The sequence below is a fragment of the Malus domestica genome, chromosome 15 (genome assembly GCF_042453785.1).
Source record: "Malus domestica chromosome 15, GDT2T_hap1".
In the NCBI taxonomy this organism is placed as follows: domain Eukaryota; kingdom Viridiplantae; phylum Streptophyta; class Magnoliopsida; order Rosales; family Rosaceae; genus Malus; species Malus domestica.
In genome coordinates this window covers 6,112,158-6,136,300 of record NC_091675.1, presented here as the reverse complement: position 1 = coordinate 6,136,300, position 24,143 = coordinate 6,112,158, and the positions used below count along the sequence as shown (strand labels likewise).

The window sequence follows — 24,143 nt, the reverse complement described above, 5'->3', positions numbered from 1 at the left end:
AAGTTGAAGGACCATTGCATCAATTGGGTTAAAGTTAAGGGACTATTTATCCAATTGGGTTAAAGTTGAGGGACTATTGCTACAATTTTTCTTATTTGGTTTTCCATATTTGTCCCTCGATTCAACCTCTTGTGCGTGACACGTAACTCATTTTGATAGAAGTTTTAACAAAATTGAAGAAAGGATCATAGCTGCACGTTTTGACGAATTAAGGGATTAATGGTTATACCTTTTTAGTTGAAAACTATTATTTTAATTTAGTAAAAATTAAAGGAGTATTGCTACAACTTTTCTTTTTGTGGAACAGAATATGGGAGGGAGGGAAGGAGGGAAGGAATGTGAAATTGGAATTGGATGGAGGCAACTGGCACGTGACGACATGGAGTAAGATAATAAATGAGTTGGAAGAAGATGGTGAGGTGTCAGTCTCGACACAGGATTCAGGCCACCACCTCTGTAACTTCTGTTGCGTATCCTACAAGATACTCTCTTTTCCCTTCACCGTCTTTTCTCTTTGCATTTGCTTGCAACGCAAATGACTCTCTCCTCAATGAGAGAGAGAGAGAGAAAGAGAGAGAGGGAGCTGCCTGAAAGCCTCTGCCATTTGTTAGACAATCAACAGTCACACAGCCCACCACCACCCCCACCTCCACCTCGAATCTATAAACGTTAAACCCTACCTACGCCTTTTTTCTAATTTTCTTTTCTTTTCCTTTTTAACCACCACCCTATTTACTTTCTTTTCCTTCTCATAAGTTACGTAAAAATTGTCGTGGCACGAGTATTTTGTTACTGTGGCTCAGAATATTCTTCTACGAAACAAAATATGTGTAAATTTTTTTCTTCATCTGGCGTCGTACCATTCACAATAAAACTTCAATGATGGTGTTCCAATACCATGTACGTTACCCTTCAAACTTATGATGATTATGTATGTTGTGTCAATCATAAAAAAAAAGTGGAATTAATTCTTTAGGAGTGCTTTTTTTACAAGCACTTTTTATTTCTTCGACCAAGCGCTATCAAAGGCTTTCAGCCAGTTTAAAATTGTTTATGGAATGACTCAAACTGATTCCTGACCACTAAAAACGCTTTTGATGGTATAGAAATGCATTTTGAAGAAACACCTACAAAGTACTTCTTCAAAAAGCACTTGAATTTGTAGATAAAATATCAACATGCTTACAATAAAAGCATTTCGAGCAAAAGGACTCGTGAAAAAATAATGAAAAAGAAATTCACATACAGGGACGATTTTCGTTCTCATTCCCTCGTTAAGGTTCACAATTTAATAAAGCATTAGCGCTGCATTACATCAATAGAAACACAGTAAGCGCAAAAGTTCGGCGATCCAGTCTGATTAGGCCTAACTACGACTGGGAAAAGGAGTCTGGCATCAAACAACAACATGAAATTATGACAAAAGAAACAAGATTAGTCTAATATTCAACGAGGTGCAGCAGCATACATTTGGCTCGAGTCGTACTGGGGATAACCAGGCTGAGGAGACACCGTCTTCCCATAACCAGCTGATGCAGCTGGTGGTGCAGCTCCATAACCGGCGGACTGGGGGATTGACTGATCATAATTTTGTTGAGCTGCCGATTGAGTATAACCTGGCTGCGCAGCCGCTGGTGCACCATATGATGCTGCAGGGGCAGCTCCATATCCAGGGTCTTGAGACCCCTGGTACCCGTAACCTGCTGCATTTGGAGCAGCCTGCTCAGCGTAACCTTGTTGAGAAGATGGGTATTGTGCGTACCCTGCAGTAGGAGCTGCCTGTCCATAGCCGCCAGCTGCCTGCTGTGCACCAGGCTGGCCATAGCTAACAGGTTGCCCGCCTTGTTGTGGATAACCTGAGCCAGAAGCGGGTGGTGGCTGACTGTACCCATCAGCAGCTGGTGCAGAACCATATGCAGGATACGTCTGCTGAGCAGGTCCACTGGATGCATATGGATATGACTGTTGAGCTAGAACATTCGGACCATATGAGTGAGGTGGTGCAGAACCCTGATAAACTGCATCTCCTGGTTGATTAGCCCTAGGAGGGCCATAAGACTGAGGAGTTGGAGCTTGTGATGGCATGCCGTATGGTGGTGGCTTGCTGTAATGCTGCTGTGGACCATAACCTGGATGAGCTCCAGTTTGTGGATATTGCTGGGAAGGTGCATATCCTGCATAAGGGTGCTGCGTTGGAGCATGATTATCATATTTTGGTTCTTCGTATCCATGCCCATAGTTATGCTGAGGAGGTGCAGCCTGGGAATAAGGTGCCGGATGACCATAATCTGGACCATGTGGCTGCCCATAATTGTAATTTGCTTGGGACGGTGCACCCATTGCAGGGTTAGGAGATGGGCCAGGAGCATGAGAAGGAACGGGAGCAGAATGTTGGGCAGATACTGGGGCATCAGCTACTTGTCCACCATAGTAATTATAACCACCACCATGTGGCATGCTAGAAGGTGGCCTTTGCTCCCAACCAGAACCATAGCCACTTCTTGGACCCATATGTTGAGGATAACCCCCATAAGCAGGAGGGTACTGAGGATTATGGGATGGATAAGGTCCTCGTTGCGGATAATCATACGAAGATGGCTGAGGTAGATGAGGCCCTCGCGGAGCCCATTGGGAACCACCTGGTCCATGGGGGCGATAACCCTGATGATTAAAACCACTGGAGAGAGCTGATGGCCTCACAGTCTATTCAAATCAAATCACAAAATGCATTAATTAGTACATATAAACAACAAATCTACAATTAATTAAGAAAATAAATACAGAAGTTGCTCTTCTAGCCGCATCTCGCGTTCTTTAAACTTGAGGGGCTCCTGTGCATTGTCTTGACTGAATGCAATGAATGGATACAAGGAACAAGGGCTACTATAGCAAGAGATACAATGTGAAATTGCCATTAACAAACCATACCAGAAAATAATGTCTGAGACTACACATAGCAGAGAACTGTTCCCTAAATGGATACAAACTACTTTAAAGGGTTGCTAAAATAAATAGTAGGCCATCAAACTCGTAGAAAGTATGTTCAACAAAACGTATACTCAGCGTATTTCTATATTTATCCGGCTATCACAGTCCCTGTCTTATCAAACAAACAAAAAATATATATGTTGACATGCTAAGAATCAAACTCATGTCCAGGTGCCTCGGCAAAGTCATCCATGTATCATTTCCCAGTCAAAAAGTAAACTACTCGCCATACTCGGATACAACACAAAGTTGATATCTAATGCAACAGTCACAAATCTGGTTTTCTATGCTTGAGTTAACCCTATAACAATCCTTCCAAACTCAAATAGCAGAGATAACCAAGTGCTGCTAAAATTCTCTCACTGCTTTAGAGTAATGACAGCCCTTTCTTTTTTTGTTCTCCCCAGTCAATATGCAGCAAAGAAAATTAGCTGATATTGATGACTCCAATTTTTAAGGCATCATCTAAAATGCAATGAAGAATGAATTTCTAGCAAAGCCACAACATTGAATTACAGGCACATCAGGCATTCAAAGTATCAAGCAAGAAACATCATGTTGATTTCAACTCTTTGAGAAGTATGTTAATTCTACTTGACGTATGTGTGCTACATGCTTCAGCATCAGATCAAGTCGATTCAAATAGGTAACAAGTAATAGACGTATGCTAATGTTTTATTATAGAATTGACCCTAGCCTAAGAAATGCCTATACCTTAATTGATGCATATCAGAAGACATGTACCACATGTTTGAGTGCATTAGCATAGGTCAAACGCTAACTCTTAGACTATGGGTTTCATACAGATTCTTTTTAAACATCAAGTCACCAGGAATATCAATTTTTTTCCAGGGACGTGTCATGCATAGAATACTGGAGGTGCTTATGTGCACTAAGGCTAATGCAATATAGTCTTGCTGAATTAGGATTTTCAACTTTCAGATCTCAAAGCAATCTTACCAACTATAAACATCCTGCAATCGCGAAATTAAATGCCTGATACCTTTCTTCGGTGGATGACAGTGAATAGTGGTTGTCTAGGCAATGCTGACCCCATGGAAAATGCAATAGCCAAATCTGCATTTTTAAAGCCAACCAATTCGAAATCGGCACCTTCAACACAAATAAATCATGGCAACCGGCATCTTTGATTGAATACATGATCTTCCTAACAGCAATTAAGTGACGTTGGCATGGTTCATTCATCAATATTGCAAACTCTTGGGGGCAAAAGGTCTTGCTCTCATTCCCATGGAAAAATATGGTAATAATTCTTTCCTCAAATGGACCAAAAGTTGTCACAGGCATGCAAATATATTTCATTGGACATCTAATCATAACATAACCATAAAATTATGTTGCTCAATGTCAAAATATGCAGAATTTCTATTTAACCGGCCTTCTGAGAAAACTACTTGACAATTGAATAGGACATACAATACAAATATGTAATTGTACTTGTTTATCGGCGTCTTAAAAAACAATAGACAAGAATCAAAACATCCAAATACCTCAGTTCATTTTTACTCAAGACATCTAAATAATAACACTTGTCTATCTTAAATCTTGACGAGCATAGGATATGGTTGACGACATATCAACTAAGTGGGGACAACCATTAAGCCGGCACATGTCAAATAGAATTAAAAAAGAAATGCATCCAATCATTTGTAGCATAGAATATGACGTGTATGAGATCAGAAATAGGTATAAGAAACAAAACAACTCAACCAGCATACAGTGACAATGGTCCAATGAAGAAGAAACCACAGTAGCAACCACAATACCGCTCGCACAAAATATAATAACCACAAAAGTAACAACCTCTGTATAAGCAATCACAAATTAAAAACCCAAAAGAAAAATATTTCAAGGAGTAGGTCAAAAAATAACCTGATTCATAACTTCCTTTATCAATTCTCTTGCAACTTCAATCTGCTTCTTATCACCAGTAACTCGGACAGTCCTTTCTTTAGATTCATCCCCCTCCGGAAGATGTTGGGGTATCAACTAAATGACAGGAAAAAGGTCCGGCCAGTAAGGACACATTGCAGTCAGAAAAAAGTGCACCATTCTGTTCCCATGCATAAAGGCAAGGCATACATTATCAACTACCTGGATGCGTGCCCCTGATCGGGTCTGCAGACCTTTAATGGTCTCTCCACCTCTGCCAATTATCAAACCAACCTGGCAGAAGAAAAGTTCGGACTTTTATAAAGTATTATGGAATGCAAAGGCACATGCCATGTAAACATGGAAGCAAAGGCAATCACCTTCTCATTCGGAACTTGAATCTGAATTTGTTCTGCTGCTGCAACAGCCAGTGCAGTAGCAACGCCTCTAGCAACCAAAGAAGGAGAACCCCCTGCATCAGCCTGAAAAAAAAAAGAGCGTAAACCTTATTCAGCTTGAAAAAAAAAACTCCAGACTCCAACTGTGAAAACACAAACGACGAACAAGATTCTTGGAAAGCAGAACAAGAAAGTCAGCGAGAGCAAAAAACCTCGGCAATAACAGCATTTATCAGTTTCTCTGCTTTGCTTATATTATCCAAAGTTCCTATTATCTCCACTGGCCTGGTTGCAGAATATGGATCTGCATCGGAATCCCTTGTGATTTGAATCTTTGCTCCAGAATTGTATTGCAAGTACCGTATAGTATCCCCCGACTTGCCAATTAAAACCCCAACCTGCACATTTTTATACAATACTTTAGGCCACTTTTTTCTTTCCGACTAATATTTACAAATGAATTCCAAATAAGTCATAGGTGGAATTTGAACCAACTGGAGCTCAGAGCTCCCAGTTACATAATATGAATATAAGCAGCAGACCTTATTATTAGGAACCTCCATTTTGTGCGTCACAGTCTCACTCACAGAAGGCTGTTCTTGTTGCGCAGAGTAAGCATCACCTTGCTGAGGTTCCTCTGCATAGTGTGGTTGAGACTCCCCTTGAGAGGGTTCCTCAGCTTTTTCCGCCACAGAATTCTCAGCATGATTTTGGGTGTCACTCGGCTCACTATTCATGCCATTCTGTAGTTCATTAACTTCAGACTTTTGCTCGTCGGTCACTGCTTCGGTAACTTCCACAGACGCAGGTTGGGGGACCTCCAAGTCACCGCTATCTACACTTGGCTGATCCTCATTCTCCTTTTTGGGCTCATCTACCTTCTCCTCTTGGTGGCCATTCTCACTAGCTGTTATCATCAAGGAAGATGCCACATTAAAAAAAAGGGTACAAAAATCCTTTTTTTTTTTGGTGCAAACCAATCCTCAAGAACAATTACGACCTTGTTTGGACGTATTTTTAAAATGACTGAAAGCGCTTTTGGTGAAAATGTTTTTGGAAATAATCCTTAGTAAAAATACAAGTAAATCCTAAAAAAGCACTTTCTAACTGGTGCTTCTTGCAGAAAGTATTTGGAATCCATAAAATTTTCTCTAAAAGTGCATTCATCCATTTTAAAAGTACATCCAAACAAGCCCTAAATTACCTCATTTTACAAATTCTGACTATATTTTACCCAAAAAAGATTATAATCTAAAAAATAGCAAAAAAAAGAGACCTAATTACTAAATAAATAAATAAACAACGAATGTCAGCTAAAAACTAGAAGAACTCGCAACAAATTCACACCCAAAAGAGATGAGAAAAACCCTAGAATTCAAAATCAACAGCAAAATTACCTATTCCGTCGGGCTTGTCATCAAGGCGAGGCCTCTTCGCTTCTGATTTATCGGACGGCGATACATCGACTTCTTCGGTGCAATCAGGCTCTGCATTCGCGTCATCGGGACCGTTGGAGTCGAGCTCAACTATTTCCGGTGCTGCTTTAGGCTCCAAATCCTCGAGCTTGCGCTTGTGATCCGACGGCATAGGGCTCTCCGCGGCTACCACAACCTCCTCCTCCGCCATAAGGCACTTGATTAGTCCGGTTGGGTTTTGGCGAATCTAGGGTTTGGGATGAATGTGAGGGTTAGAGTTTTGAGTGGGTGGGAGCTATGGAGGGACTTGATCGGAACGGATACGACTGTGTCTCTGAGTGTGATGAAAGGGTTTTAAGGCCTTATATAGAGTGGGGCCCTAAGATATTTTAATATTCAACCACCCAAAACAATTTTTAGGGTTAGGGTGTATTGGGCCTTTTGGGCCCTTTTCAATACTTTACCTATGGGCTGTTAGGCCCTCTTTATTTTACTGTTTGGTTCGGTCCGCTTTGCTCGTCATTAAAATTATATTCCTTATTGATATGGTAGTATGTATTTTGCATCATAACAAAGTGTATTGGTTTGTTTTCGGCTCAATTTATTTATTTTTTAATTTATTATTATTAAGGGGAAGGGGGAGATTCGAAACTGTTACAATAATTTAGAAAATAGAGGAATTTCGGTTCAATTTAATTAATTTTGTTATATTTGGAGGAAACATCGGAAGAGAGGCGATAAGAAGGTAATGAGACTCATGTTACCAGTTAGAGTATTAATGTATTAAAATTGGTTAGAGTTGTAAGTGAAAAAATCAAGAACCAAACGATTATGACTCAAATCGCTATTTAACCAGTTCAAACTCTCATTCCTAGTTTTACTTGGTTACTATGGCTCAAGAGAAAGAAGATATAATCACAAAAGTATCGTATGAAGTTTAGTGGTTGTTTCATGCCTCAATTTTTTCATGTCCCAAGTCCATTCTCCTTAACTTTTAAGAGTGTGTAACCACAAGGTGTGGTGCGAGTGGCAAATTGCCACCTTTCTGGCAAGGGCCGAAACCAAATGAAAGCACTTTGTGGCAAGAGGCAAGCCGAACATCAAACGAAGATTAGTCTCATCTATCGGATGTGTCGACACTTCATGGTCTTTACCAAAAAAAAGTGACAAATTGTGAATTTAGAATAACAGTGACAACAGTTATAAAAGTTAGCATAATTGATGGTGAATGCAATTCAATTCGATGAATACAAGTATGTAGCATGTGATCACGAAACGTTCACTAAAGCGACGTAATTAACTTTAGCAAGTAGACATGAGAGAGAAGAAATAAATAAGAAAAAATAAAAAATGCTGGGCCAATAAGTCCAATTGGATACTTGCCAAGGGCCCATCACTGGGCTTTCTTGCCGAAGGAGAAATCGAGTAAAAAATATGAAAAAAAATACAGGAAAGAAAGAGAAAGGCACGCATCCGCCATTTGTAACGGTGGTGCAGTCGTTGCAATCCACCTGCCATTCAACACCGACCGAACGGTCGTTCTTCTTCCGAACAACAACCCCCTCTCCTTCCCTCCGCACCTTCTCGGTCATGATTTTTCCACGTTCCCACTTTGAAATTGGAGCAACCATTTCGGTTTTGCATTCCACTTCCTCGCGCTCCTCCGGCTCCCACAAACTCTCTAATTCCCAATTCCACTCCAAAATCCCGGCCCACTTCCGCTGTTTCTGATCGCGTTTCCGGCGCCGGCGATTAGGGTTTTGGGATGAATTGAAAAAGGGGAGTCTTTGAGTTGGGGATTTGAAAAGAGGGGAGAGCTTTGTTGTTGGGCATGGCGGATTCGGAGGCGAAGCGTGTGGCGGAAGAAACGTTTCCGGATTTGCTGAAGAACACGCCGAGTAATATCGCGAGATTGGAGGATGAGATTGGACATTGTAAGGGACACAAGAAGTATTTGGCTCAGACTAGAAGCCCGTCCGACGGCGGCGATGTCCGGTGGTACTTTTGCAAAGTCCCATTGGCGGAGAATGGTAATTCGAATCTCAAGAGCATTGGAGTTTTGAGTTCTAGTGTGCGTTTTTACTTCTCAATTCACAATTGGCAATTTTCTGCTTCTGTGATTGTGCAGAGATGGCTGCTTCAGTCCCAAAGAGTGAGATGGTGGGGAAAGGGGAGTATTTTCGGTTCGGTATGAGGGACTCTCTAGCAATTGAGGCATCGTTTTTGCAGGTGGGTTTGGTTTGTTAAGTGATAAAGTTGCGTTATTTGTGTTTGAATTGGTCTAATTACTTGAGGGTTGGATTTGCATGCATGCAGAGGGAGGAAGAGTTGCTTTCTTGGTGGTGGAAGGAGTACGCAGAATGTAGCGAAGGCCCGAAAGAGCGGCCTAGTTCAAGTAAGAAGGTGGCTCCGCGGCAGAGTTCATTTTCTTTAGAGAGGGGTCGGTCGGTTGAGTTAGATCAAGTGGATGAAGAAAGAGTTGGTGTCCCTGTTAAGGGAGGGCTTTATGAGGTAAGCCTTCTTTTTTCAAGGTTTTCATTGTCAGTGTAAAGAGTAGAGAAATACATGTGGGCCTGAAAATGTAGCTATCCAGTACCAATCAACTCCTTTGCATGCGTTGGCAAGTCTTTCTTGATGTTCTCTTAAGTAGTCGTTGTTGATGAATCCATTTGAGTTGATGCAGGGAAAATTTTGTATGATTTTCAGTAAAAATCTCATGATGTTAGCATCGTAAGATACTTCGTTGGTTACTAGTCTGAAGTGTATCAAGTGAAATGACCCGACTCCAACTATTTTCTGGATAAAGGCATGATTGATTTGAGTTGACATAGTCATGTAATTGCTGCAGGTAGATTTAGTGAAGCGGCATTCTTTCCCTGTCTATTGGGATGGAGAAAACCTGCGTGTGTTAAGAGGTCACTGGTTTGCTTGTAAAGGGGCCGATTGGCTCCCACTTCGTGAAGATGTTTCTGAACAATTAGAGGTTGCATATCGTAATCAGGTTAGCTTCAGTATTAATATGGGTGACTTTAAACAATCATGTATCTGATTAGTTGGAGTGTGCATATCCTGATCATTGTCTATTTGGTAACCTTTATCCAGATTCTGTGTCAGAAAGTTTGATAACTCCCCTTACTTTATGTTGATTCAGAGGATTGTTTTTATGTTCAAAACATACCAAAATGTAGATTTATGGAATGATTTTTAAGACTGCTTCAGTCTGCCTCTTGTACATGTGCTCTTCTGTTTGGACTCATGTTCTAAATCTCTTTTGGTATACACGGTATAAGCACATGTTGGTGAAGTTGGACTTTTTCTCTCCAGGTTTGGCACCGGAGAACGTTTCAGCCCTCTGGACTTTTTGCAGCTCGAGTTGAATTGCAAGGCTCTACACCTGTATGTGTATTGCTATTTGGAAAAGACATTTTATAATTTTATTATTGTATTCTTAAACACATCCTGGGGATGTACTTTTAGGGACTGCATGCGCTTTTCACAGGAGAAGATAACACTTGGGAGGCTTGGCTAAATATAGATGCTTCTGGTTTTTCTAGTGTCATTACGTTAGGTGGAAATGGCATGAAATTAAGGCGTGGATATTCCACATCGCACTCTCCGAAACCCACACAGGTATCTATTTGATAAATTCTTTGATGGGATAAGTTCTGACACTGCCTTCAATACCTTTTTTTTTCAACATTTTACCTTTTTCGGTTGTGGTGAGTCAAATTTTTGGAATTTATTTGAGCAAGTTTGTCATTGATGCCGGATTTGTTGTTTCTTTTTGGTACTCGTGAAATTATACTTGTTGCTATGTGAACTTTTCCGTCATATCATCTTAATCTGATGGTGTCTATGCTTTGGATTCTAATGGATGTTTGAAGATGGAAAAGGATGATCTGAAGTTTGGTGGAAGTCTGCATCTAGTCACTAGCTGGTGTATTTGTAAATTTCAGATAATTTTTAACTTTTAAACAGAAAAAGAAACTTGCTTCTCAGCTTTACTGAAACCATTTAAGCAAGGTACGCGTGGTATTTTGCTCCTAGATTTTAATTTTTATCATAGTCTTTTAGGTGTAATAATGATAACTAGAGGAAAGGGAAAGGACAACAAAAACAACAGGAACAATTAGTTGCTACAATGATAGTAGGTTTCATGTGGCATTGCATGTCTCGATGGGTTTGGTTTGGTTGGGCGGTTACATTCAAATCTCTAGTGTTAGCACTTAAACAATTGTCATTGGTTTCTTAATTGTATGTCCGCTTCACCCCCAGAGTTGTCTTATTTGTCCGGTTCTGTTATGATTTCTAACATGAGAATTTCAATTATTTTCAGCATAAGAAAGTCTTGTTTGAGCATTAAAATTAAACAAAAAAGAATAAATTATCATCTTTCTCACAATCATTTTCTATTATAGAATGAATTGCGCCAGCAGAAGGAGGAGGAAATGGATGATTATTGCTCGCAGGTATGCATTTTAACATATCAAATAAAAATGTTGTTTTTAGTTTTGTACTTATTATTTTCATATATTCCTTCCTTCATACAACTTGTACCAACGTGTTCTTCCATGCCCAATGTCTTCTTCCAGCTCTTAGTGACTAGTTGGTAACAAGTTCTTTATAATGTCAATCTTTAAGGCTGTTCACGAACAAGAAGATCTTGTGGCCCATGCTTTTAGGATAAATCCTGCCTTTTGCCTATTAGATTTTTTGAAGGTTAATCTATACCTTTTTGGTTTCGATACTCGGTTTCAAGGTGACAAATGTATGATAATAATTTTGCTAGGAAAGTGAAGGGTGGTTGCTCTGATATATAACTGGCGTAACTGAAAGAAACCCAAAATCTAATTCGTCCAAAACTTATGTTTGAGATTCTCCAGAGTCCATAATTTTTGTTTTCCAAAAACCGTCTGTTTGCAGCATTAAGATTTCCTTTCATTTAAGTTTTTTATTTTTTTGAAAGTGATAAGATTGACGTTGCATATTTGATTTAGGTTCCTGTTCGACACCTTGTGTTCATGGTTCATGGAATTGGTCAAAGATTGGAGAAATCAAATTTAGTTGATGATGTTGCTAATTTTCACCTTATAACAGCAAGTCTTGCCGAAACACACCTTACTTCACACCAACGTGATTCTCAAAGGGTTCTTTTTATCCCATGCCAGGTAAGCAATCTCTTTTGTATGCTATTCATCCCATTTTCTTTCTACTTTTTTTTTTAATTATCGCAAAACTCTTCTGTTTCATACTTTATGAAATAAAATGGATCACCACTCCTGTGATGCTGGTGAAACTAGCTTGTGTCGTTTGAGTATTATATACAGGGAGGTAAGAGAGTACCCACAGTGTTGGACGTGGTTGTCTATCATAATGATGATCACCATTCTTCTCCTTAAATATGGTTGAACATTCGTTTCCTAGAGTAAAAATATTTCGTGGTCATCATTCTTTTCCTTAAATATGACTTGCTAATCATCTCCTTACTTTAACAGTCTGGTCTATTTAAATTACTTCTATTTAAGAGGTCTGGTCTAGTCCTTTAGATTTAATCTTTGTTGGTGGATTCCTTATCAACTTTTTGTAAGTCTTCCCGTTAATAAAAAATCTGTTTCTTGTCAAAAGAATAGAAATAAAAATCTTCTTACATTAAAGCTTGTTAGGCTCCTCACTTCCCTGGAATGTATAATTTGAAATATTATGGAGATTTTAGAAACATGAATTTGAATTTGGCGATCACTGGGAGATACCATGATATGACAATACTTCTTTACATGAAGAAAAATTAGCTAAGGTGGCTGATTTGTTGCAGACTGCAGTGTGTGCTGCATTCTGTTCTGATATTTTGTGTGCCTCTGTTTAATGTCATTTTGGATTTATATGTTTCCTTTTCAAACAAATAATTTGGTTTTGTTTCTTCCTCATCTTCACGTTTTCATTACTCATTTTTCTTTCCTTTTTTTTTTTTTTTTGTTTCATTGCTTTTACAAACTGATTGATATTTTGATTTCAGTGGAGAAAAGGTTTGAAGCTTAGTGGTGAAACTGCAGTCGAAAAATGCACTTTAGATGGTGTTAAGGGTTTACGTGTCATGCTGAGTGCAACTGTTCATGATGTGTTATACTACATGAGTCCCATATATTGTCAGGACATCATCAACTCGGTAGTGCATACTTATTCTTTAAATTTCTGTGTCTACTTTTATGATACTGTTGGGATGATTTCACTTTTCCAATTCTTTTGCATTCTTGGATGTGAATGGCATCTTAATTGCACACAATTTTTCCCAACAGGTATCCAACCAATTAAATCTGTTATATTTGAAATTTCTTCGGAGGAATCCAGGTTATGATGGAAAGGTATGCGGTTAAAAAGCATTTTACTATTTTCTTTAGTCACACTTTGTCCATATAAGTTTATATTTAAACTGAGTGCTTTCATCTCACATCCGTATAGGTTTCCATATATGGTCATTCTTTGGGAAGTGTCCTCTCCTATGATATCCTTTGTCATCAGGAGAATTTGTCCTCCCCATTTCCAATGGATTGGGCGTTCAAAGAACATGCTAGAGATGGAAAATCTTCTCCTGATAATCAATCTACGTACAACACTCCAACTAATTTGGGAGATGCAATTGCCTTTGTAAACAATCAAACTGATGACACAATGGGTTCAATTCATGACGGCAATATGAGTGCGCAACCAACTCTTTTGATACATGAGGATGGAAATGCTGAAGATGCCTTGAATGTTGTTGGTCGCAACACATCAGATTCTAATGAATTTGTTGCAAGGTCTATGGACTCGAAACAACCACATGGTGATAAATATGTTAATGAATCAGTTTGCAAATCAAATGACATGCTTAAATGCGATGGGTTGGATGAAACCAGAACCATAAACTGTGGAGTCCGGGTTGATGGTGCTGATGATGTGGTAGAAAAAGTATGCGAAGAAACGAGCAATAAAGACCAAGTAGTCAAATTGCTGAGGGAAGAGGTGAGAATATATAATTGGATAGGCTGTTCTGCCTAGCCTTTTGTGGGCACCATTTATATAAAATGCATATATTCAATGAATTCTCTATTTTCAGATTGATTCACTCAAGTCCAAAATATCAGAATTGGAAGCCAAATGTGGTGATAGAGATCATAGTCCAGGATTGCATCAAGGTGCTCTATGATATGTGGATTTTATTGTTTTTTTTCATTTAATTTTTTGTTTTCAGTGTATAAAAGGAGCTCTTATGCGTCCATATATAAAATCTGAACAGAAAATGAAGAGGTTCCTGCAACTGTGGCAAAGCAACCCATTTCTGTGGAATTGCCTGTTGCACAAGATGGTTCACCCAAGAATTATACCCCTTATATCACATACACAAAACTTGAATTCAAGGTGCAAGAAAGTTGTCCATTTGTTGTATATCCTTCTTCCATTTTGACAGTAGCATTTGCCAAATTAAAATTTTGAATTTTTGTATCTAAAAAAATACGGCTTGGATTCTTTCATATTTCTATGAATGCAAACAGGAGAAATAGTTTGTTTTGGATTTCGCCACTCATTAATTGTAAATCTTCATATTTCAGGTTGATACATTCTTTGCAGTTGGATCACCCCTTGGGGTTTTTCTTGCCCTTCGTAATATTCGTATTGGGATTGGTAATGATCGATGATTATGTGTTAATATGCTTTGCATGTTGATGCTTTTCATTCTTTGCAGTTGGATCACCCAAATTCCTAAATTTTCTCTATGAAGGATCTTTTGATGCTCTTGTATGCTTATACAATTTCGAGGCACATGCATGCTGTGTCCAGTTATATTGGGCTCTTAACAATTTAATTTTGTTACCATGTCTATTGGTGTTTGGTGACATCTGCGCTGATTCTGCTGAGTGGGTTTTTTCTGTAATTGAAATAATACATGTCATTTTTCTACTGCATATCGGTATGCTGGTGGGGATCTGTGTTTAAGGTGTTTTGTTGCTTTGTGCATTTGTCTACTCACTTTGTATATCTTTCCCTCTTCAATAAATTTAAGATCTGCCAGGAGATTTATTTTTAGATATGCTTGTTTTTGCTTTTGATGTGAGACCTAAATCTGAATTTAATATATGGTATCATTTCATTTTCAGGAAAGGGGACAGAATATTGGGAAGAGGAAAATATAAGTGAGGAGATGCCAGCCTGTCGGCAGATGTTCAATATATTTCATCCCTTTGATCCCGTTGCATATAGGTCTGTTGCAATCCAGCTCTCGTGATGCTAGTATTTAATATGAAATCCAATTTGAGTTGAAGAATTACCGCATCATTTCTCTGAGGGATGTGGTGCATACGGTGCATGACATGATACCTTTTGTTGAATAGATTCCACTTAGTTTGCTGAAAGTGCAAAATATTTAATGATATAATCTGGAAATTCTTATATATACATATAACAACTTTATGTTTATCGCTCGTATTGCTTTATCTTTTCGTGTTGTCTTGTTTGTTGATCTAGGAGCACAGCACATGATAGAACTTTTTTCATATTGAAATGCAGGATAGAACCACTTGTGTGTAAAGAATACCTCAGCAAGCGACCTGTTATCATACCCTATCACAAAGGTGGAAAGAGGTTGCATATTGGATTTCAGGTAAAGCATTTTTAACATACATGATTGTGGATCGCCTACCTTAGCTCTCTCTCTTCCGCCCTCCCCCACCCATACACGCACGCGTTCTCTCTCTCTCTCTCTCTCACACTCGTGCACTGCTGTGATGCAGGAATTTACTGAAGATTTAGCTGCTCGTTCTCAAGCAATGATGGATCGTCTAAACTTCGTAAAGGTGGGCGTGGTTAGACTCCTAGAAGTTGATATAACTTTCTAATCTGTTATAGGCGTACATCAGCTGCATCTATACTAATTGTATGTACGTTAAGATACTCTTTTAAGTAAACTAGGGTTTTGAACTTTGAATATGTGAATCCCCTTTCTCTGTCCAAATTAGTTTTTTAAGTTTCAAGGTTGAGTGTCAACTTATAGGTTATTTATAAGTTCAAGTTAAAAGGTCGTACCCAGTGCACAAGGCTCCCGCTTTACGCAGGGTCTGGAAGAGGTGAATGTCGGCTAGCCTTACCCCATTTTATGGAGAGGCTGCTCCCAAGTCTCGAACCCGAGACCTACCGTTATGGGCGAAGGCACTTGCCATCGCACCAAGTGCGACCTCTTATTTATAAGTTCAAGTTGCGACAAAAAAAAAAAAAAAATCGTAATATGAGACTCTGCAAGGATGAGTGGTTTGAATTGAAACCCTCCATGCTTTGGTTCCTATATTATGTTAGAAGTTATTCTAATATCAAGGTTTTGTTATACGTTTGAACACAGATTAAAGTGCTGACAGTTTGCCAGTCAAGAAATGCAGACAGCCTAGAAGGTAGTATATTTTGTCTTTTGATCCTTCACTCTGTATCCTCCTCTTCTTAATGATACGGATATCAGAGAACAAATTTTTAACAAAAGTGGTCCTCTGTAGTGATCTTGTTTTCATATAGAAAAAAGAAAGAACAGTCTGGGGTTTGGAAGTATAAACGACCCTAGGCCCTAAATATGAAAACATAATTCAATACAGTTTCTTTTCCGTCACATCTTTCATAAAGCTCCTACATATTTCTTATATTTGTTAATTTTGTTACATGGTAGAAGCAGCAGAAACAGCCCCAGAAATGGAAGAGAGATCATATGGCTCTGGTATGATGGAAAGAGTAACAGGAAGTGAAGAAGGGCGGATTGATCATGTGCTTCAAGTGCGTACATATGCCCACTACCTCATTCACTCCACAGACATACACAGACACACAAGAATTCACACTTGTGCACACTCGTACCTGTGCATACCTGAGTCTCATTTATTTTCCTTTCAAAAATATGCCTGCAACTGCTTGCCTTATAGCCTTGTTACTTTTACTCAGTTAGACACATAACAATTACTGACCTTATGCCATTAGTACCAGCTCATTTCTTTGATTCCTCAGTGAGATTTTTTGTTGATCATGCAGGATAAGACATTTGAACATCCGTATCTTTCTGCAATTGGGGCACATACGTACGTACTCACTTCAAATGTTTCCTCATACATGCAATTAGAATTGTTATCCATCATTTGTTATCAAGTGAACTATTACTACTGTAAACTGTTGACGCAAATTGTCGTGTATGCCTAAGCCATATTTGTTTATTTAGTTGCTGAGATTTTTCTTGCAATTGTTTAACGACCATATTAATTCAGCTCTTCTTGCCTTTATCTGCTACCAGAATGTTCCTCGTTTTCATTTAAAAGCTTAACTGAGTCTTGTTGTGCAGAAACTATTGGAGGGATTATGATACTGCCCTTTTCATATTGAAACACTTGTACCAAGAAATACACAATGAGAGCTCACTTGAGGAATCTAGTAGGCGAAACTCAAAAACTGAGACTGGTTTCACAGGCTGGTCTGATCAAAGAGAGACGGCAGAGGAGGAGCATCCTTTGACATTCTCTGAAAGTACGGTCAGAAATTTCTCAAAGAATGCTAACAAGTTTCCGAAAAACTCCATAGTTATAACATAGCTTTCCATTCATTTGTGGTTGCAGGATGAGGATGCTAAATTAGGTGGTTGCGGCAGGGATTGAAACCATTTGGAGTTATATAACCTTAAGTCTTTTTTCCTACAAACAATTGCTGCACGGCAGGATGTCCAAGCTATCCCAGCTTCCATAGGACCGTGGCAGACTGGAACTAGTTAAAAAACCTCAAGTTACGATATGAAGGTTGGCGGGCGCAGGGAGCGGGGAGCAGCGGGGGGTTGCGTGCTGGTGTTAATTCATATAGGTGCACATACAAGATATCTTGTTTTATGTATATCTGTGTAAAGAAACACAAATGTGGTCTTATATGCTGAATGAAATTAGTTTTAGATTTCAGAGTTGAGAATGTTTGTAGAATATTTGGTCAAGAATTATAAATCCTTGAATAGTTATTCCTAACATATGATTTTAATTTGGCTAAAGTGCTTTGACATATGTATATAGGGGCGTAAGGTATGTGTAAAAATAATACGTACCAAATGAAAAACACACAAAATTATATCTGCAGTGCTAGTTACCGCGGTTTGTTCAATGGTAGACTCTTGTTCTTTTAGTTATTTGGTGACCAATGATTCATGGTCATATGCATTCTTGATTTTGATATTAAGAGTTGAAATTAAAATAGTAAAGCACGTCCATATATTATCCACCATTAATAACAAATCCAAGAGTAAGTAACCATACATTTCTTGGTCACTTGTTAGTATCATGACCAAGAGAGAATTTGTGTTCAATCCACGGCAGTCTGCAGAGGAGGATCCCAGCTTCCTTCGACGTTCTCTGAAACAAGTTTACGGTCATAAATTTCTCAACGAACGAATGCTAACAAGATTCTTCAAAACTCAAGAGTTATAACATAGCTTTTGCGAGCTTATTGGTAAAAATTATATTTTTATTGTTTTTACTTTTCGTACTTAATTACGAGCTAAGGAAATAATATTAAAAAAAAACAAGTTTCTAATCAGGGACATAAATTTTACCCCACATAATAAAGAAGAAAGAAAACAAAAGAGAAATAGAGATTGAGGACATAAAACCTAATTCCTAGCCCCTCTAAACCAAAACTTGGTAGGTCTAAATCTACAAAACATGTTGAGAAACACCAAAATGTTAGGAAAAAACAAGGAAAGTCTACAATGTTTTTGTTAAGTGGAGGAGTTGTTTTAACAAAAATATCCTTAAAATGGTGGTCACGTAGTAGTTCATGTGACAATTTAACGAGGATATTTGATAAATTTTTCACGGAAATATCAAGATGATTTACGATAAACAAACTCAGGGAAATGCTATCAATTTTCTTTGTCAGAGATCAAAATGAGAAGTTATATCAGTCTTGAGAATCCTTTTAGCTAAAAAGCCAAAAAAACAAAAGGTGGAAAACTACATTTCAAAATCCATCCAAGGATATCCAAAGGGGTTTGAACTGGTAAGATTTGTAAGATAGCAACAGCTCCGGTGGCTGACTGCAAAGTCACTGTATGGACAAAGTATGAAGTTTGTTATTTTGTTCAAAGACAAAATGTACGAAGTTAAGTCCAACGATTCTTTAAAACCAACTTTCCACGGAACATGTACACCGAGAAAATTCTATCCACGTGTCTTTGATATGGACGATGAGTTTCCATGAAAAATCAAAGACAACGACAAGAGTAATTCTAAAGATCATATATCTTGCCGTGCTAATAATGTGTCCATTATAATCAATTAATATAATAAAAATGAAGGAAGTTGAAGATTTACTATAAAACTAATTAGTAATATAGAAAGTAGTTTAAATTAATTTTTTAAGCATAGCACGTGAACAACACAAAGCAGTCGTGGAGCATGTGTGGCCGTTAGGCTTCACACGCGAGACAACCTACTATGATACCATGAAGAAAGTTGAGGTTTTACTATTAAATCAATTGGCAAAATGAAAATAATAACCCAACATTTAAGCCAATGCAAAAAAAAAAAATTTATTAATGAAAGATTCATTCTTAAAAAAAAGAAAAAACACATCAAATGCGTACAATCAATTGATATAATTGGAAAATATAATCGCTTGAAATATTTTCTTAACAACAATGAGGCACGAGATGATTCACTAAAAAAAAGAAACTTTAACGAATAGCTTATGATATTGTTCACTTTAACGAAAAATCATATTTTTACTCTAAAAAGTCAATCTTGGTACTATTCACTTACAACATCTTTTTATCATTTTTGTTAAAACTCAAAGTTTTCAAGTCATTTTCATTTGTTTTTCTTAAAAAAAAAAAAACATTTGGAAGATTCACACCATAATATAATAGTCATCATGACAGCAGACTCATCACCGAACATTCTTTTTTTTTCTTTTCCATCTTCTTCATATCGTTGGTGGCATTTTCTCCTTTACTGATCCGATTCACATTTGTGGCAAAGATTCTTCGTGGAAAGTTAGTGCGAACTGGAATGGAACTGGTTGTCGTTGAGTTATACATGTGACTAGTCGTATCTTTCCGTCACACGTTAAAAAGAAAGAGAAACGCTAAGGGTATTCTCTCAAAAGTGAAACTTTTTATGGACTTTTTGCTAATTTCTGTGTCAATATTATAAAATATTGTGCACACAAAAAAAGATGGTAGAGAGTCTATAAAAAATTTCAGTTTTGAAAAAGTTAGTTAACATTTCTCTAAAAAGAACAAATAAGAAGAAAAAAAAAAGGAGGACCACTAGACCCAATTGTATGATCATATAATAATTGTCTTTTGTGATCACTGATTAGGATGGATGGCTTAACGAAATTCACAAAGTCCAGTCTCCGGGAAATAGTCGGTCTTCTTCCTATCTGGCTATGATCTATCAACAAAAGGACCAAATGGATATCTCATTTCAGAAACAAACCAACACCTCAAAAAATTTCATAAATAGCACGAGTCTGATGAACCTGCAAAACAGCAGAAAATCTTCAAAGAGTTCAGCGGGCACCAGTGTGGTTCCGAACACACAAACATTAATGCTCATGCAACTCACCTTAATAGAGCTACTGCTACTAGCAGCAGCCACTTCATCCCAAGCCACACAATTCATCCCTCCTCCTCCGTCGTCTCCGCCCCTTGATCAAGTTGGAGTCAAGCCGGGTTGCCAAGCCAAATGTGGGAATGTTAGCATCCCATATCCATTTGGTACAACCCCAGATTGTTACTACAACGAGGATTTCCTTATTACTTGCAATGACACACACTACAACCCTCCAAAGCCATTTCTTGGAGATAGTAACATTGACGTCACAAACATATCTGTCGACGGGAAGCTGCATATTCTACAATATATAGCCAAAGATTGTTACAACGAATCAGGTGTGTCCACGGAAAGCAACACTCCTTATATCCAACTGCCCAACTTCTTCATATCTGACACCGATAACGTGTTTGTGGTGGTTGGTTGCGACACCACCGCTGAAATTGTGGTTTTCCAAGGAGAAGATTATGGGTACACAGGTGGGTGCATTACAAAATGTGACAGCATTAATTTTGTTGCCAATGATTCGTGCTCCGGTGTAGGCTGTTGCCAAACATCGATCGCTAAAAATACGGATTATTATCAAATAAGCGTGAATAGTTATAATAATCACAAGGGTGTGTGGGACTTCAATCCCTGCAGCTATGCCTTTGTTGTCGAACAGAGCAAGTTCAACTTCTCTTCGAATCTGCTGACCGATTTGAACGACGTGGAAGAGCTTCCGGTGGTTCTAGATTGGTCAATTGGGAATGAGACATGCAGCAAGGTTGTTGGAAACAAACAAGTGATGAATTACGCATGTCATGGGAACGAAACATGTATCGATGTCAAGAATGGTGGGGGTTATCGCTGCGAGTGCCAAAACGGTTACCGAGGGAATCCATACCTTGAGGGATGCCATGGTAATTTTCCTAGCTTAAGCTTGTTTTTTGTATATCTTTCGTCTTTGTATTGTCATTAATTTGCTTTCAAAACTGTAGGACTACTACTAATTAATACAACTTGCTTTCTGAAAATTATGGGTCATGTTATTTTTGCAGACATTAATGAATGTGAGGATGCAAAACTCAATAACTGCGAACAGATATGTACTAATACAGATGGAAGCTATGCTTGTTCTTGCCGCAAGGGGTACTATGGCGATGGTAGAGTAGACGGAGAAGGTTGCACCCATAAACCAACATTACATATTCAGATTATCATTGGTAAGTACGAAGATATATATTTGTTGCAGTCAACAAAACGTAGCAACACATTATGTTGAAAATATTAATAAGTTAATGATGATGCGTTTAATTTTCTTAATAAACAATGGAAGCCTTGCACATAGATGTTATAATTCATACTTAATTTGTTGGCAATGTAGGAATCGGGGTTGGCCTCATAGCCTTGCTAATGGGAAGCTCTTGGTTGTATTTGGGCTACAAAAGATGGAAGCTCATAAGGCTGAAGGAGAAGTTCTTCAGGCAAAATGGAGGACTAATGCTACAACAACAACTTTCAGAACGACAGGGATCCACTCGCGAAACAGCCAAAATCTTCACAGCAGAAGAACTTGAGAAGGCCACAAATAATTACAATGAGTCTAAAATCATTGGCAGAGGAGGTTCCGGTACAGTGTACAAAGGAATTTTAGTAGACGGCCGAGTGGTTGCTATCAAGAAGTCCAAAATGATGGATCAAAGCCAAATAGAGCAATTCATAAATGAGGTACTGGTGCTTTCACAGATCAACCATAGGAATGTGGTTAAGCTTTTAGGTTGTTGTTTCGAGACACAAGTTCCACTGCTAGTCTATGAGTATGTAACAAATGGAACACTCTCTGACTACATCCATAATACAACCAAGGAATCCAAACCAAACACCTCGTGGGAAATCCATCTAAAGATAGCTTCAGAAACAGCTGGAGTGCTGTCATACTTGCACTCTGCGGCTTCTGTTCCTATCATTCACAGAGATGTCAAGTCTACAAACATACTCTTAGATGAAAACCTCACAGCCAAAGTGTCTGACTTTGGAGCCTCGAGATTGGTTCCGTTAGGCCAAGATCAGTTGTCCACAATGGTGCAAGGAACTATGGGGTATTTAGACCCCGAATACATGCAGACAAGCCAATTGACTGAGAAAAGCGATGTCTATAGTTTCGGGGTTGTCCTCGTAGAGCTATTGACAAGAAAGAAGGCGGTTTTCTTTGACAAGCCGCAGGAAAAGATAAATTTGGCTATGTATTTTCTGTCAGCATTGAAAGATGACCGATTGCTGCAAGTTCTAGATGATTGGATTGTGACTGAGGCAAACATTGAGCAGCTTAAAGAAGTTTCTAAACTTGCAATGAGGTGTTTGAGAGTAAAAGGGGAAGAAAGACCAACGATGCAGGAAGTTGCTATGGAACTAGAGGGACTGAGAAGGATGGTATTGCATCCATGGGTGAATGATGAATTCATTTCAGAAGAGACTCAGCACTTGCTTGGTGGAATATCAATGGAAACTATTAGTTATGAAGGAGGTGGCGATTCAGGTTTAGGGTATGATACAATGAGGAACCACGTCGCATTACCAGTTAATGGTGGGAGATGATTGTGCCAGTGAACAGGTCTGTTTTATAATTTTATTGTGGGTGTTTGTGTGCTTGTTTTGCCTAATGTTCGATGGAGTGATATCTATCAGTTAATTAATTTTAATTACCTTGTATAGTTTGGAGTAAATGTAACTTTATAGTGAATGGAAAAAAAGTTGTACTTAATGATTTGTATCCCATGGACTTTTTTTTTTCACCCCTTCTCAAACTACGTTCTTTGTTTTATTTATTTATTTATGCACACTTAACTTAAAAATGAATCATCAAAATCAAACAATTATGTAACACCAGGGTTTTTCCTAATTGAGCATTAAGAATTAACTAATTCAAATTTTGGAAAATGATTCTAACGCATCCCTTTGAACTTCTCATATTTTATTTTTATTTTTAATAATTGGATTGAATAAAATAAAAGAACCAACGGGCCATGATTAAACAGTTTTTACATTTTGACAGGACAAAGGGATCAAATAAGCAGGCCTTGGTTGACACACCGGACCCAGAATATCCACCTAAACACCTGAAAGATAAAAAAATCTTAAAAGTGTAATAATGTAGAAAATCTGAATAAGTTAAAACTTAAAAGCGACTAATTTAAAATGCGCATGTGAGAGGAATTGAACCCATATCACACAAATGATGTTAGAGCATAAATAATTTGCAATAAAAGAAGAGTAAGAACATTTATATCGAACGGAGAAGTCTCATACCAAACAACTTTTATCAACAATTATTGTCGTCACGAAACCTCCACCACTAAAAATCCTGGAGGGGGGGTGGAAACAAGAGTGGGTAGGCATAAAAATAAAGTTTTGTAAAAAATTTTCGAAAAGTGTAAAAACAAGTATATAGTTTCTAAAAAATATTATAATAATAATATGTAATAAATATCCTGCAACAGAAGTGAGTCAAAGATGTAGGATACAACAAGGTATCTGAACATTAAATCTCAAACTATTATTATAAGAAATCAATGCTCATTAATTTATGCAGGCACACAAGTCCACTAGAGAGATATTCAAACAATGGAACAGCCTAGGGATAGGTTTTACATTCTAATTCTACATCATGTGAGTTGCGCTAATTACATTACATACGAGTCCAAAACATCACACAAAATGACAGTCTGACCCCAAACTATGGATCCAAAGTGAAAGTAAACGATACATGTGAATTCCCCGTGAAGCTAGTCCTTGTCCCAAGACAGTACAAATAGTTAAGAAACACCGTGCATACATGTAAAACTGAGCAAATAAAATGCAGAAATGTCATGTCACAA

The 24,143-nt window shown here is 38.2% G+C and overlaps 3 protein-coding genes across 8 annotated transcripts; 2 read left to right on the top strand and 1 right to left on the bottom strand.

Annotated features, from left to right (window-relative positions):
* Positions 1-1,243: 1,243 nt before the first annotated feature.
* Positions 1,244-7,039, bottom strand: LOC103431310 (flowering locus K homology domain). Of its 2 annotated transcripts, none has more exons than XM_008369454.4 (7): positions 6,677-7,039; positions 5,822-6,186; positions 5,492-5,677; positions 5,262-5,363; positions 5,101-5,175; positions 4,882-4,998; positions 1,244-2,703 (listed from the first exon to the last, which is right to left on the bottom strand). In XM_008369454.4, exons 1-7 carry the CDS (start codon positions 6,903-6,905, stop codon positions 1,447-1,449), a joined length of 2,331 nt encoding a protein of 776 aa, XP_008367676.2. In that variant the 5' UTR covers positions 6,906-7,039; the 3' UTR covers positions 1,244-1,446. The 2 variants fall into 2 exon arrangements, with proteins under 2 accessions (XP_008367676.2, XP_008367677.2); XM_008369455.4 differs by having other exon boundaries at positions 5,104-5,175; positions 6,677-7,031.
* A 1,047-nt stretch (positions 7,040-8,086) lies between these two features.
* Positions 8,087-17,700, top strand: LOC103431412 (phospholipase SGR2-like). Of its 5 annotated transcripts, none has more exons than XM_070813619.1 (22): positions 8,087-8,724; positions 8,823-8,923; positions 9,011-9,205; positions 9,543-9,695; positions 10,019-10,090; positions 10,172-10,324; positions 11,113-11,163; positions 11,692-11,862; positions 12,708-12,857; positions 12,988-13,053; positions 13,151-13,693; positions 13,788-13,866; positions 13,968-14,089; positions 14,281-14,353; positions 14,827-14,929; positions 15,236-15,329; positions 15,460-15,522; positions 16,062-16,110; positions 16,380-16,480; positions 16,733-16,779; positions 17,037-17,218; positions 17,308-17,700. In XM_070813619.1, the coding sequence occupies exons 1-22, from the start codon at positions 8,526-8,528 to the stop codon at positions 17,310-17,312; spliced, it is 2,772 nt and encodes a 923-aa protein (XP_070669720.1). In that variant the 5' UTR covers positions 8,087-8,525; the 3' UTR covers positions 17,313-17,700. The 5 variants fall into 5 exon arrangements, with proteins under 5 accessions (XP_070669720.1, XP_028950570.1, XP_028950569.1 ...); XM_029094737.2 differs by having other exon boundaries at positions 16,377-16,480; XM_029094736.2 differs by lacking the exon at positions 17,308-17,700 and having other exon boundaries at positions 16,383-16,480; positions 17,037-17,298.
* A 2,434-nt stretch (positions 17,701-20,134) lies between these two features.
* LOC103400178 (putative wall-associated receptor kinase-like 16) lies at positions 20,135-23,038 on the top strand. Its single transcript, XM_029095022.2, has 3 exons — positions 20,135-21,188; positions 21,327-21,491; positions 21,653-23,038. The coding sequence occupies exons 1-3, from the start codon at positions 20,144-20,146 to the stop codon at positions 22,861-22,863; spliced, it is 2,421 nt and encodes an 806-aa protein (XP_028950855.2). The 5' UTR covers positions 20,135-20,143; the 3' UTR covers positions 22,864-23,038.
* Positions 23,039-24,143: the final 1,105 nt, after the last annotated feature.

What these genes read in the sequence shown, in the direction of transcription:
- LOC103431310 (XM_008369454.4), bottom strand. Translation starts at nt 6,905, where the DNA reads ATGGCGGAGGAGGAGGTTGTGGTAGCCGCGGAGAGCCCTATGCCGTCG. An exon ending in TGACAAGCCCGACGGAATAG is followed by an intron (nt 6,187 to 6,676) that starts GTAATTTTGCTG and finishes TGATGATAACAG; the next exon opens with CTAGTGAGAATGGCCACCAA. An exon ending in TAAAGGAAGTTATGAATCAG is followed by an intron (nt 2,704 to 4,881) that starts GTTATTTTTTGA and finishes TGATTTGAATAG; the next exon opens with ACTGTGAGGCCATCAGCTCT.
- LOC103431412 (XM_029094734.2), top strand. Translation starts at nt 8,526, where the DNA reads ATGGCGGATTCGGAGGCGAAGCGTGTGGCGGAAGAAACGTTTCCGGAT. An exon ending in TGGATGATTATTGCTCGCAG is followed by an intron (nt 11,164 to 11,691) that starts GTATGCATTTTA and finishes TATTTGATTTAG; the next exon opens with GTTCCTGTTCGACACCTTGT. An exon ending in TTCTTTTTATCCCATGCCAG is followed by an intron (nt 11,863 to 12,707) that starts GTAAGCAATCTC and finishes TTTTGATTTCAG; the next exon opens with TGGAGAAAAGGTTTGAAGCT.
- LOC103400178 (XM_029095022.2), top strand. Translation starts at nt 20,144, where the DNA reads ATGGATATCTCATTTCAGAAACAAACCAACACCTCAAAAAATTTCATA. An exon ending in ATACCTTGAGGGATGCCATG is followed by an intron (nt 21,189 to 21,326) that starts GTAATTTTCCTA and finishes TTATTTTTGCAG; the next exon opens with ACATTAATGAATGTGAGGAT. An exon ending in ACATATTCAGATTATCATTG is followed by an intron (nt 21,492 to 21,652) that starts GTAAGTACGAAG and finishes TTGGCAATGTAG; the next exon opens with GAATCGGGGTTGGCCTCATA.